Genomic DNA, 14,698 nt, shown 5'->3' with positions numbered 1-14,698 from the left:
TGTCTATGCGGAGATCCCATCCCTGGAATGAGCTCTGACCCTTGTGGTGGGTTTGAGCGCACCAGAATTCCAGGGCAGCACTGGGAGGTGTGGAAACCATGGGGAGGAAAAGCCGCACAGGCCAGAGACAGACCGAGTCGTGCCAGGAGGCAACATCAGAAGGTGCTGGGCTGTCTGGGATGGCCCGGCCACCCCACCCTGCTGCCCAGCGTTCAGAGGAATGGCTTGAGGAATCAGGGTACCGAAACCGCCTTGCAAAGCTGGCTCAGACACACCTGCTGGTTTCTTTTAAAATGTAAAGGCAACACGGTACCGCAGTGCAGTGTGGGATGTATGGACCATCTGTATATCAGAGGGTGTGTGCGCCCATTTGTAGTTGCTTATATATACAGGGAACAGGGTCTCGAATCCTCGGCACTACTGTCAGGCGACACATCTCTGCTGTGGGGGGGCTGTCCTGTGCACTGGAGGATATCTGGCAGCATCTCTGGCCTCCACCCACTAGATGCCAGCCGCAGCCCCTCCCCCAGGCGTGACAACCAGAAATGTCTTCGGGCACTGCCAGACATCCCCCAGGGTGGGGCGAAATCGCCACCAGTTGAGAACCCCTGGCAGAGTTCTCCCCATCTCTGGAAGGAACTAAAACACTGGCTGCCTCTGGGGAGCGGGACTGGGTGTGTGGGGGACAGAGGTAAGAGGGAGATTTTTCCCTACATGTTATTTTGTACTGTTTGAGTAGGGTGAATATATTGTTCAAAAAAATAAATACAATTCAGATTAAAGGTACAGGCAGAATAGACAAATGTGATACCTACCTTGAAACAACAAAAAAAGCACACCTGTTTTTAAAACACCAAAGAAACGCTATCATAGACTAGACAGTATGACCAAATGGGTTAGCCTACGTCCAGGGCTGCGGCAGGCATTCAAGCATGGGTGACTATGATGATGACGAAGGAATTCAGCCCACAAACATTCAGTGAGCACCTGCTAAGGCCTGCGTGACAAGGGCCCTTGTGGACACACATGGTGTTCGTTCCCTCCTGGGCTCTGGACGGAGAAAAGCCTGGGGAGGGCTGGTCACTGCAAGGTACGTGGAAGCGTGTGCGGGCCAGACTCGAAAGGCTGGGCCAGCCTGCCCGAGTCACGCTCTCGTCCCCAGTGGTGGTTTAGTTTCAGCTGGACAGCATCCGCGTCACACCAAATTAACGTCGTTAATGTGAATTTTATTGGTTTAGTAGCGATGCTTGTAAAATAATTTGTAAGGATGTTCTGATGTAGAGTTTAATTAAGGACCGGGATTTATACCCAATTCAAGGTTTTCACACATTCGGGCAACGTGATCATAAAGCTCCATGGAAATGCAGGGGAGCGAGACCCTTTACTCAGGCTGAGGAACGCCAATGACAATGCTTTTTGTGAGAGACTGAAACAAGTAATTAGGTGCCTGAGCTGCTGGTCCTTCAGGAGGAAAGCAGGAGAAAACAGGTTCTCGGAGAAAAAGTGTGGCCTGACCCCCGTGCTCCTCGGGGTGTACCAGCAGCTGAAGGGTCCTGGGGGCGCTTGCCATGGGATTCCTGTGGCTCAGCATCTGGCCTGCTCGGGTCCTGCCAGACTCCCAGAATCCCAAGCAGGAGAAGCTGGCGGATTCGTAATGAGGCGCCGGAAATTGCTGCCAGGAGGGGCTGGGGCTTGCACGGAGCTCCATCGCACAGAGGGGCATTCAGGAGTCGGCGTGCAGCTCTGAGCAAACAGAGCCCCCAGAACAAGACTCCGGGAGCAACGTGAGCCGGCCACATGCGGATCCTGGTTGGCCCGGCCACTGAGAAGAGGCCGGGTCTGCATCTCTCTTCTCAGGCCAACGGGAGACAGACCCGCCTCAAACTCGAAACGGCCCAGGGACCAAGTGAGAAGGACATGCTCTCAGCAAAGCAAATAAATACCTGGGCCACTGCAAAAGTGGGAACAGAGCTCTGGTCAAACGTCTGACTACTTGACAATCTAATGAGATGGCCTGAGAGTCTGGAATGCTTGTAATAAAAATATTTTTAAAGTTATGTAACTGGGTCACCATGGAGTTTTTCCCTTCTTGTAAATATTATATAATTACGAGAAGGAAACACATTTGTTTAAGAGGGGGAGGCAGACAAATTGGCTCAAGACACAAATCTGGGTGCTAAGGCTGCTACAAGACACCTTCCAGAAGGTAATCTGGGAACTAGAACCATGACAAAAGCCTTTAAAAACAGCCTCATTAGTAGAAGTTTGTTAAACCACGGTTGCTGTGTGTGTACACACACTGGGTCCTGCAGTTTGGGGCTTATTTCAATATGGCTGAGAACAGGGGCCACCCAGCCCACATTTCCAGGGTTTTTAGAATACTCCTTGGTTGTTTTGGAAACTTCAGGCCCCACAGTAGAAACCAACTACATATGTGTCGTTTGATTTACTTCTTAAATTTCCAAGTACTACCACGAAGAAGATACATAGCACCTCTACTCAGTGCTGTTATTTCATTTCAAGATGGGGGACACAGAGAGAGAAGATGGGGCAATGTGGCCTGGGAAATTTCTGAAAGGCAGCAGCATTCCAAGGACCCCCAATGTGGTGGGGACACAGGTGAACGATCAGACGTACCTGGGACAGAAGGTAGAGAGAAACCGGCAGGCTGATTTTCGGTCGTTCTCCTCCCTGGTGAAGGTTGGGGGAAAGAGACAGAGAAACCTGGGTTACACATGTGAGCAGCACAAAATCCATGAAGCCAGAAGCCATCTGTCTGAAGGAGCAGCGCCCAGCACCCTGACTTCCTCCAAGACCCTAAGGTTCTTCTTTCCTGGTGGCAAAGTCCACCCTGCAAAATAAGTTCACAACCTAATCCTATCCGATACCATTTGCAAGGCCGCTATTCTTCCACCTGAGAAATCTTTCACCATGAGTCACGGATTGGAGGCTGGACCCGAGAGAAGAACTAGCTCCTTAAATTACCAAGAATGCTAATTTCCCCCAGTTTGGGCACCGAGAGCCTGAAGCCCAGCAGGAGAGGCCCCAGGGGCCTGTTCTCAGGAGAGGGGCAGGGAGAAGTTGGGGCACTCTGGCCTCCGAGAAGCCCCTCATTTGTACTGGGCTTCAACGAGCTCCATCTCCCACCAACCCTGTGAGGATCTTCAGGACCCTCGTTCTGCTCAGGCAGGCTGACTGCCTCATCCAATGTCACAGAATGAGGAAAGGGAAGAGGCAGAGTTTGAACCCACGTCTGAAAACTCCAATTCCCATGCTTTCTCTCTGCCTCCCAGAGCTGCAGCTGGCAGATCTCGTTAGGGTTGCAATTTTCTTTTATTCCCTTATTTTTAACAAGAAGCCCCATGTTCCATCTCCAGAAAGCAAGCTAGACCTCCGTGGGACACATCTGCAGAGGCCGAAGCCCCTACAGAGTAACCAGCTGGCTCTGTCCCGCCTCCTGCCAAGGCCTCTGCCCCTTAACTCTTAGAGGTACCAGCCGAAGGTCTCCCCTCCTGGAAGTGGCATTTCTCACGGGGGCAAAGAGAACCACCAGCTCAGCATCACTTGCGGGGCAGGTTCCCGGTCCACTCCAGACCCACCGAGCCAGCATCCCGGAGAGGAGAGAGAGGGCACCCGAGGATGTGCGCTTGAACAGGCTCCGTTCCCACAAGGGCTTCGAGCCTGTGACTGTGGACAGTCACTGCCCTGGGGTCTTCTCCTAGGTGCGCTCTGTCCCCTCCTGTCCATTCTGTGAGAGTTTTGTGGCTGGCTGGATCTTCTCCAAATCAATTAGCTCTGGCAACTCTCCGAAAAACTTATCAGGGATGAGAACACCTCAAAAGAAGGATGCATAGAAACCAAAAGCCTGAATTTGTAGAGGTTTCCTGTTTCCTTGTGATGTCAGTAATCTTTTCTCATTCATTTACAGTCCACATGCACACACGCAACGCACACTCATATACCCTGTCTCTCTCTCCCTCTCTTTCCACCCCCTCTCAGGAAATAAGAGGAAAGGAAAGGGAAGCCAGCGTGCTTTGAAAAGACTCTCCCTCAGGCTCAAAGCCTTGGTCCCTTGCAAAGCCCCGTCCTATTGGGGTGACTGCTCCTCCCCTCCTACAGACGACCCTCAGCCCGGCCCACCTTGTCCTGGTTCTCCAGCGAGTACACGTAGAGCGGCAGGAAGAGCCTGTTGAGCAGGTGGTCTGTGAGCACGTCGTTGAGGAACTCGCAGTTAATGATCAGGATGTCATTGAGATAGTGCAGGTGGTCCAGATGCTCAGCCACCAGGTCACTCAGCTTCCCCCGGTTCCGGTGCCTGCCGGGAGAAACGCCCATCTCAGCCCGGACGCCAAAGCTCAGAGCCTAGAACCAATGGCCTGAGACTTAGGTCGCAGGTGGCACTTCATTCACAAACAAATATTTGAGCCAGTCTCGAGAGACACCCATCCTGGCCCTACCAGTGGATTACAGAAAGAGAGAATGGACAGGTCCGCTGCATTCGATTTTAGGGGACTCATGGGGTCCCCCCACTTTCTGGGGGCCTCAGTACAACTCACACCACCATCACCACAACAGCCCAAAACAAAAGGGGTAAACAAAGCAAAACCCAATGAAGCTCTTAGCAAGCCACTTCAAACAAGAGCAGCCACTAGTCCAAGTGGCAAGATCCCTTGGCTCCCAAGATAAGCAGCATTAATGGAACAATAAATCCTCGATAATTAAAATGCTCCAGAGGAGTTCTGAAGAGAGAAGCAGGCCTCAGCAGCTGCATCCAACCCACAGGCCCCGTCTGTATGGGGGGCACAGCGCAAGGACGTGACACCCCACCCCAAGCCCCAGGAGGCCCTGCCTGCTTCCAGTGAAGCAACAGGCACTGGGGCCGCCAGGCCCCATGAGTGGATCGGTCTCTGCCAAGGACGAAGCCTTGAAACAGCCAATGGGGCACTTTCACCTCCCCCAAAGCGTTATCTGTTGCAAAGAGCAATCTAGCTACCATAAGACCTTTTATTTTTATTATGATTATTACTCAAGCAATAGATGGTCATTGTAGAAGACAGACGAAGAAAATAAAAGCAAAAAGAAATCAAAGTCTCCTAGTCCCACCACTAACAGATAATATTACGTTATTTCCACGTCTCCCTATAGTCACGTCTAAAAGGCAGGTGCTACATATCTATCCATCTAATCACATATGCTTTTAAAAAAAATAAGGACAGGATCAATTTTGCTTCTTTTACATAATTTTGGATAATTATTCCTCATTATGCTTTAATAAGATGTTTAGTAAATATTTACAGCAAATACACATTGTAAAGCCTAATAGTATAATGAGTACCCATGAATCTACCTCCCATGAGACCTAGAACATTTATACACAATGTTTTGCAACCCCTCCCCTGCACTTAGTAAGATACTGTGTTCATTTTCCTTCAGCAGGATCTTTAATGCACTTCACTTTTTAAACCTTTAGTTTAAAAAATATCTAAGTAATACATGCAGATGGATTTAAAAATCGAATAGTACTGATGAGCTGATAATAAAACGCAGCAGCTCCTGGCCCCGCCTCCCCAACCCCTGCCCACTCTCCAGAGGAAGCGGTTTTCAACTCTTTTAGGTGTTTCTGTGGATAGTTCCTCCTGTATTTCTAGAAAATCTACAAGGACCTCTATTTTGCGACTGAGCCATTTTAGATGTTACATAATGACCTCCTTTTATTGTGTTCCCTCCACCCTTCCCCACCCAGCAGTCATCAGCAACTGGCGTTGACATTATAACCATTCGCTGCAGAGCCCCAGGGAGGACCAGGAGTTCACTTCCTTCCTTGTATAACTTTCTGTTCTTTCTGGAGTTGTGTCTCATATCCATGACTATCCATATCTATATGGGTCCTTATCCTCCCAAACGACCCGTCAGATCTGCCATCCACCTCGCCTTGCTTCTTTCCCAATATGGAAGCTGATATTTCCGCCCCCCCCTTTCTTTCTCTCTCTCTCTCTCTCTCTCTCTCTCTCTCTCTCTCTCGCCCTCTGCCCCCAGGAGACCTCCTTCCTGAGTCCCTTCATCGTCCTGACCCCATCTAGGTGCGCCTCTTACCAGATCTGTGCGAAGCTGTCACCCTGGGGCAGTGGTTCTCAACTGATACAATTTTTCCTTAAGGGAGACGTCTGGCAGCGTCTGGAAGCATTTTTGGTCTTCACAATTGGAAAAGGGAGGCTACTGGCATCCAGGGGGTGGAGGCCAGGGATGCTGCTGAACACCCTACAATGCACAGGACGCCCCACACAAAGAATTGCCTAGTTCAAAAGGTCAATAGTGCAGAGTTTGAGAAATCCTGTTCTGGAACTTCTATTCATCACCAACTTAATTTTTTTTTTTTTTTAACAGATTTACTGAAATATAATTCACATACCAAAAACTTCACCCAAAGTACACAATTTAATGTGTTTTAGTATATTCATTTCCCCCCCCACACCCCTCCTCCAGCCCTAGGAACCTACTAATCTACTGTTTCTATGGATTTGCCTATTCTGGGCATTTCATATAAGTGGAATCATATACTAGGTGGTCCCTTGCATCCTTTCACTGAGCATAATGCTTTCAAGGTTCATCCATGGTATATGTGTCAGTACTTCATTCCTTTTTATCGCCAAATACTATTCCACTGCACGCAAATACCATATTTCGTTTATCCATTCACCAGTGGCAGATCATCTTCATCTTTTTACCAGCTGCCTAGCACCCCATCTATGGATGTACTGGATTCACTTACCCTATTCCCCTCTGGGAGGTATCTGAGTTGTTTCCAACTTTCTACTGTTATGAAAAGTGGAAAGATGGGCAGAACCTTTCAGAGTATGGAAGTCCATATTCCGCGGACACATAGGTGGGTAAGTTTTGTTCTAGTGCTTATTTTTTCTCTACAAAAATGGAATTCTCCCCTAAGCACTCTGTCTACCTAACAGGCACCCTGGGGGATCACTTACTCCTCATCCGTCTGCACACAGTTATCGAGTTCGATCACATGGCTCCCGATGAACCAGACCAAATTGGAGAAGTAAGGGACAGCAGTTTTATCTCTGATATAGTGCAGCATGGCCTGGTTATCCACTGAGAAAATCCACAAAAGAAGAGGGGAAAAAAAGTCAAGCTACCAAATATAACTTGGGGGATATAAAAAACAACAACAACAACAAAACCACAATGAAAAAGCCCTCTACTATAATCTGAATCTTTTCTGTCTTTCCTGGAAATACTTAAAAATGGTTACCTTATGCAGAAAACTATACTCATCAAGGTAGTTCTTACGTTATTTTTGTAATTAATAAAATCAATTAATAAAGGTAGACATTAATAGTGCTTTAGGAAGCCTACTTATCAGCAGTGCATTTAGCTAGACTACAGTGAAAACTACACCATTCTCAAGCAAGTTTCCTGTATTTGCATGTAAGGATAAGTTAAGAAAGCAGAAAACCAGAAGTTATTAACTTACATGACACTGGAATAAGGAACACGGGAATCGTCATTGAAGGAAAGGCAAAAAACAGACCACAGTTAACAGGGTTAGGAACTGGGAGGGTGAGACAGTAGCTCAGAGGGGCAGAGAGCTAGGGCAGGAGGCATCTAGACAGAAAGACACAGGTTAGAAGAGAGCAGAGAGAGCAGAGAGCAGAGAGCCTGAGGCGGCCAGACTCGGGGTCAGACCAGGTCGCAAACTCAGAAGCCCGCAGGCTGGCCAACAACAACTTGGTGAGCGAAGCCAGCCGGCCCAGTGGGTGAACGGGGGAGCGCAGGCCTTGACCCCAAAGCGGGCAGCTGCTTCTCAGCGTCAGCTCACCACTGCCCTGCAGGACTGTGGGCCCAAGCAGCCACACCTACATTTTCAAGTCAGAAATCCAGACTGTTACCCAAGCTCTCCCAAGTTTGAAATATTGACAACTATACTTTTTTTTCCAAAAAATATCTAAGCCAATGAAAACCTGTCTGAGAGCTGGATTTGGCCCTCAGGTCCTCAGTTTGCGACCCCCGGATGGGCCCCTCTGGGCTCTTAGAAGGCTCTCCAATTTAAAGCAACCCCAGAACCAGGCTGGAGTGAGTCCCCGAGGAGCTCCCGCCCCCTCCCAATTAGAAGTCATCTCAATTAATAACATCAAAACTCATGAAGGTCAAAACATTGGTCCCTGAGAAAATGGGGTCCCAGCTCCAGGGTGGTGACTACACGGGAAATAACCCCGGTGTTAGGCAGAGTGGCCGTAGCCTTGGAGGTCAATTCCAGGTCGGCAAACTCGTGTCCAGCCAGCCTTTGTGCTAGTGCGGGCAGGGAGCCACGGAAGGGCTTTCTCCTGGAGGCAATGATTTGGGCATTAAGTACTTCTTGGGAGAAAGGAGGAATTTATTGTTGGGCTTTGTAGCCGGTTGAGAATGCAATACTGCCCCCTGCTGTTTGCGACAAGAAATGCTCTCATACATTATTTAAAGATAACATACCCCCTGGCTATACTGAAGTATATTTTACAGGCCAAAGGCAAGAATTTAACTCTCACGTTTCAAAGACAGCTTTGCCTTACCTAATTATCACATGGCCGCTCCGAGTCCCACATGCACCTCTTTTAGGACATGCATGACTTCTGTGTATCAGCAATGAGTAGGGCTTTAACATGCAGAACTAAGTGTGCATAGAGAAGGTGGTGGCACACAGATTTATGTAAGGGGGTAGCTAACTGTTCAATGATGACAACCTTTCATGAGACAGGCAGCCCCAGCTACAATAAATGAGCTCTCTGTTACCACCAGAGAATTGTTTGTACGGACTCAGGAAAGCCAGCACTAGCGGTCAAGTTAGAAACCCCATGAGGCATGAGCTCATAAGGAACCTTACCTTTGTAGACGTTTAAAGTTATGGTTCTTACAGCAATTCTAACCATACTTTCGGGGTGATTGAAAAATTTGATGGCTTCTGTGTACAGGGCGAAGTCATTAGTGTGCTAAAACACAAGAAGTACCGAAAATGAGTTACAGACCCATAAGACAGGCTGGCCCCTACCCCAGCTTTCTGAATCCTATCAGAGACTTCAGTAAAAGACCAAAAAAAAAAAAAAAAAGGTACCCACGTGAACCTTAAGCCAGTGGTTCATTCCCAGTGGGGAATGTGGGGAGGGTTGGGAAGGTGAGACCGTGGAAGAAACAGAAGCGGGTCTAGGAAATGCCAGGCCTGGGTTCATGATCTTTCCTACCACTTCTTAGCTGTGTGATGTAATATTTCTAAGCCTCCGATTCTTCATCTATAAAATGAGGATAATAATTCCCACTTCATGGTTGCTGGGATTAAATGAGATTATTTCAGGTACAGTGATTACCCTGGCACCTGATACCTAACGAGCACTTGGTAGTAATGCTAGTTGTTATTATTAGATGCCGCTTCTACTAATAAAAGGCAAATGCGAAGTCTGACTACATTCAGAACCTATAATATATATTTCCCTATTTGGAAACACTAAAAGTGTAAACATTATCATGGAAAAGGAGGGTCTCGGGAATCTTCTGCCATTAAAAAGGGGTCATCAGAACAGATCAAAACAGTTCAGAACCAAAGAACTCCACTGATGGAGCCCTAAGGAAAAGGCACACAGGATCCGGGCTACAGCACGCTGTGACGCACTCTGCTGCCCTCTTCTGGCCAGTTTTCCACATGGCTCCGGATCAGACTGGAGGGCACCCCCAGGCAGTGAGGGGCGGGGAAGAGGGAACCCATGACCTTCAGTGAGGTGACACCTGTCTAATGAAGGCAACGCCACTTTGAGCACTAGAAGCAGATGTGCACATCACAGGTGGTAGCTACTGCACTGGTCCACAGAAAAGGAAACTAAGTCCACCTCAAAAATCAGCCTCCTACCACTCCTCTGGGGATCAGCAGGATACTCTTCCAGAAGCATCACTCGGGCCCCAGAATCCCTACATTCTGCCCTCCCCACCAGGTGCACAGAAGCCCAGCTGCACCCGAGTGGGGGAAGAATGGGGCTCCCTCTCTGGTCTGAACTTTGCAGGTGGGTTTTCTTCTGCCCAGGAGAGCCTCTGGGAGAACGCGAACCGCACCCCTCTGGTCTCTGGGCACATTTAGTGAGCACCAACTGTGGGCCAGGCACTGGGCCGCACAATGTCCATCTTCCAAAGTGCCCCACACCTTGTGACTGGCAGCTAGTACTTCTCCCCTTTGAGGCCAGCTCTTGCCACTACAAATCTAGACAAAGAAAGTCAAGGTGCAGGCTGCTGTTGCCACATCCCATGGAGACAGCTAGATGAATTTTGCCCAAATTCAGAGGAAATGTTTGGGACTATGGTCTGACTTCCAGTACAGGCTGTGCAGCACGTGTGACCACTGATCAGAAGACACCTGTCATGCAGACAGCACGTGGCCTCCAAGACGGCCCAATGACCCTCTCCTCCTGAAGTCACAACTTGTGCGTCCTCTCACGCTAAGTCAGGGCTGGCCTGTGCGGCCTAAAGAATACAGTGGAAGTGATGGCATGTGGCTTCCGAGGCCGAGTCCTGAAAGGCATTACCGTTTGCCTTGGTCTCTTAGGATCGTTTGTTCTACGGGAAGCCAGCTGCCGTGCCGTGAGGACACTCAAGCGGACCCTGGAGGAGCCTGTGTAACCAAGGCCTGCCGCCAATGGCCAGCACCGAATGGTCAGCCATGTGAGCAAGCCACCTTGGAAGCAGATCCCCCAACCCTAACCCAGCCTTCAGATGACTGCAGCCTCATGAGAGACTGAGCCAGAACTGCCCTGCCAGCGCTGCTCCCCAATGTCAGACACACTGTGAGAGAAATGTGACAGAATTCTGACCTGCAAGACAGGAAAGGAAGTCTGCTGGGAGGCTTCTGGGAAAGAAGTTTTTTGGAAAGTTAGAAGGGGACACAAGAAGGGATGTGATCTCATCAGGCTTTTCGGCAGTGGCATGTAAGTATGTGATGTTTGGAGCTCCTGCGGCCATCCTGAGACCATGAGGGGTTGAGCCTCAAGACAGATGCCAACTGTATGGTCAGCAGAGTAGGAAGATGGAAAAGCTTGGGTCACTGATGAAGTGGTCGAGCCGCAGGATGAGCCAGCCCCAGGACAGCCAGCATCTGTACCTTTTGGAACGTGAGATAAATTGACCTGATTGTTCAAGCTCCTCTTCATTGTGAGAACAACAGCTATTTATTTATTTAAATTGTTAGTGATTCTCTCAAGGAATACCAGGGATTTTAGCTTATAAGGAATGGCAATGGCTACAGTTTTAGGGAGCCAGGTACATACTAGTTGCTTTGAAGACATCAGCTCATTTAATTCAACCCCTGGAAAACCCTCCAAGGTAGAAACTATCATCCCCATTTCTCAGACGAGGAAACTGAGGCTCAGAGGACTGGGACTTCTCTAAGGTCACACAGCAGGGAAGTGGCAAAGCTGGGCCTGACTGGAGTTCCTGTTTTGCCAACAGAGGGACACGACCCCAAGTTAATTTCTGGGCACTTCTCCCTACCAAGAGTATCATGCTCTAAGGTAGTGCAAATTGCATTTTACATTAAAAACAGAAAAGGTAGCTTGTTAAATAAAAAAAAAAAATTAAAGCATGCCAAGGTCAAACAGTGTTGCTATGAAAATGAGGAAACAGTGAATGCATAAGTGCTTTGTAAACAGAGGTCACCCAGACCAAAGGGGCTGCTCTGATTGGCTAGCTTTCCACCCAAATGTGCCCCTCTGCAATTACTTACCTCATTGTAAAAGAAATGGACCGTGTGGTTGTTGAGTTTTAACGAAAGCGTTTTCAGGAACGATATATAATATGCCATAATCTCCTCATCAGAAAAGTCAAACTTATGGACAATGATAGAATTTACATAGTTATTAGAGAGCAAATAATCTAGAGGGAGAAAAAAAAAAAAACACAAAAGAAAACAGGTTAGTTAATTCATGCTGGAGGAAAGGCAAGCAGAGAAAGTCCAGGAACAAGCAGATGACCAAGAGAATGTATCAGTACTTGAACCAGTCAAGCTAATAGGGAGCAGCTTAACCTTTAACCAGCAAAGAAATCAGCCACCATGTGTAGTCACTAGAAAGTTCAAGAGCAATGCCAGAGAAAAGCCGGGTCACCCTGCCTCCCACACCACAGAAAAGAACACTTGAGCATTTCCTTTCGTTGTTGGCAAAGTTCAACAAGAGAGCCGGGGGGTGGGGCAGACGAGCTGGTATTTGGGTATTTTCACAAACCACCCACGGATGAGGGTAAGCTGCACTGTATCTTATAAAAGCTGGCCCCATTTTGCCATCAAAAGTCACACTGTCACCCTCGAATGCCACAGAGGGCTCCACGTGGTTTTTTCCTTCCTATAAGGCAACATGATTTCATAAAGGCCACTTGAGGCTGAACCTCCACTACCTGCCCAGCACCAGGCTGACTGCTTTACATTATCATTCACTGTCATGACGATGCTGCAGAGTGGGCCTTGTTTTCCTCGTTTTGCAGATGAGTAAAAACTAAGGCTAATTAACCTGCCCGAGGACACAGAGACAGTAGGTCAGAGATGGAATTCAAACTCAGGTCCGATGCCCTGTGTTAATACCACGCACTAATGGGGGCCAAGGATGAAAACTGGATGACGAGGCCCTGTGGGCACTGGAGCCACAGGAGAGCAGCCACCCCTGCTAAGCTCCCAGGGCCTAGCCCCTGCAGAAGTGCAGGCCCAGCATGGTGAGAGCGTCCAACTGTGCAGAGGAAGCTGGAAAACACAGATCATAATGCTGTATCTTGGATGTTGAAATGTCAGCCACTAGATCAACTCGTTCTGAAAGCTGTGCTGGCCAGTGAAAACGGGTCTACAGACCCACTGCGACCCATGGGTCCACTGTCTGCAATCCTGGCCTTGGGCCCTGGCCAGACACGTTATCCTCTGAGTCCTTACCAGCTACCCTGCGAAGCCAGTGCTGCCATGCCCACTGTCTGCCTTTCGGGCTGCCAGCCTGTGGGCTCTGTACCATCCCAGCTGCCTCCCCACAGACGGGGAAAGGCAGGACGTGATCCACACCTGTACCATGGGCAGACGTGGTGAGGCAGGGGGAGCAGGGTGGGGCAGAGCCTTGCTTCTCAAAGTCTGGTCGTGGGACCGGCAGCACAGGAGCTTGTCAGACGTGCGGAGGCTTGGGCCCCAGCCCTGACCTCCCACTCAGATCTCTGGGAGGGCCCAGCACTCCGTGTGTTAAGAAGTCCTGCAGGGCTTCCTGTCACGCTCATATCTCAGAGGCACTGGGTTCAAAGGTAAACTTGGACCCACACTGCCTCTGCCACTTCCTAGCTGGGTGACCTTGGGCAAGACACTTACCTGCCCCACTCCCCAGCTTCCCTGTCTGAAAACAGGAATAAGAAGACCTTCCTGGTGGGGCGTTGTGAGGACTAAAGGAGATAATGCGCAAAAAGCACTGAGGACAGTGAGGAGCACAGAGGGGGCACCCGATCCCATGAGCTGCCACCCCGCATCTTCTCACGAAAGCTTGGAGATTCCTAACCTCCACCGCCAGTCCTCCGGTCACCGTGACTGTTGTTCTTGGGGGGAACAGAAATAAACCAGTAAGTTTTATTTGGTGCCAAAGAGGTACCTAACTTAGGCCAGTCACAGTATACTGAAAAGGCTAGAATCACCAAACACAACACAAAGAGCCATCCAGGAGCACGGGGCATGAGAGGGGCTGCAGCGTGGTCCTTAGAACACAGTCTCAGAGCAGGCTTTGCAGGTAGGACATCATGTCTGTAGTTTTCAAAATCTCCTAACTATAACAATTCCTGAGGTCAATCTTGGGTCCCACATTAAGAGAGGAGGCAGTAAATCTGAAGTGGGGTCCTAAGAATTTTAATATGTTTAAAAATGAGGTTACATGCACTACACAAAACCTGTGGGATGCAGCAAAAGCAGTCCTAAGAAGGAAGTTCATAGCAATACAGCCCTTCCTCAAAAAACAAGAAAAATCTCAAAAAAAAATACAAACAAAAACCAACGTAACCTACCACCTAAAAGAAAAAGAAGAAAAAACAAAACCTAAAGTCAGCAGAAGGAAGGAAATAATAAAGATCAGAGAGGAAATAAATAAAAGAGAGATAAAGAGAACAATAGAAAAAAAATCAATAAAACCAAGAGCTAGTTTTTTGAAAGGATAAACAGAATCAACAAACCTCTGGCTAGGCTCACCAAGAAGAAAAGAGAGAGAACCCAAATAAGCAAAATAAGAAATGAAAGAAGAGAAATAACAACCGATACTGCAGAAAAACAAAAAAACGTAAGAGAATACTGTGAAGAGTTATATGCCAACAAAATGGACAACCTAGAAGAAATGGACAAGTTTCTAGAAACATACAGCCCACCAAAACTGAATCAAGAAGAAATAGATAATTTGAACAGACCGATCACTAGAAGTGAAATAAAATCTGTAATTAAACAAACAAACAAAAAAACAAAAAAAACCTCCCTGCAAACAAAGGTCCAGGACCAGACGGCTTCACTGGGGAATTCTACCAAACATAAAAAGAACTTACAGTGATCCTTCTCAAACTCTTCCAAAAGACTGTAGAGAAGGGAACATTCCCAAAGTCATTCTATGATGCCACCATGACCCTGATACCAAAATCAGACAAAGACACTAACAAAAAAGAAAATTACAGGCCAGTGTCTTTG

The 14,698-nt window shown here is 48.3% G+C and overlaps 1 protein-coding gene across 9 annotated transcripts in view; it reads right to left on the bottom strand.

Annotated features, from left to right (window-relative positions):
• The window catches only part of CLEC16A (C-type lectin domain containing 16A), a 240,646-nt gene that overhangs the window by 203,378 nt on the left and 22,570 nt on the right, over positions 1–14,698 (bottom strand). For all 9 annotated transcript variants that reach the window (XR_014236203.1, XM_082362953.1, XM_082362954.1 and 6 more), the window contains exons 4-8: positions 11,750–11,898; positions 8,876–8,981; positions 6,984–7,107; positions 4,141–4,315; positions 2,638–2,691 (exon numbers count right to left, since the gene is read on the bottom strand). Coding sequence is in view for 8 of the 9 variants with exons in the window: in XM_082362953.1 (XP_082219079.1) it covers positions 2,638–2,691; positions 4,141–4,315; positions 6,984–7,107; positions 8,876–8,981; positions 11,750–11,898 (608 nt within the window). In the remaining variant the exon portion in view is untranslated. The remainder of the gene's footprint in view (positions 1–2,637; positions 2,692–4,140; positions 4,316–6,983; positions 7,108–8,875; positions 8,982–11,749; positions 11,899–14,698) is intronic.

Source organism: Balaenoptera borealis (genome assembly GCF_965194805.1).
Source record: "Balaenoptera borealis genome assembly, chromosome: 16".
Classification (NCBI taxonomy): Eukaryota; Metazoa; Chordata; class Mammalia; order Artiodactyla; family Balaenopteridae; genus Balaenoptera; species Balaenoptera borealis.
This window is presented reverse-complemented; position numbering and strand designations above follow the sequence as displayed.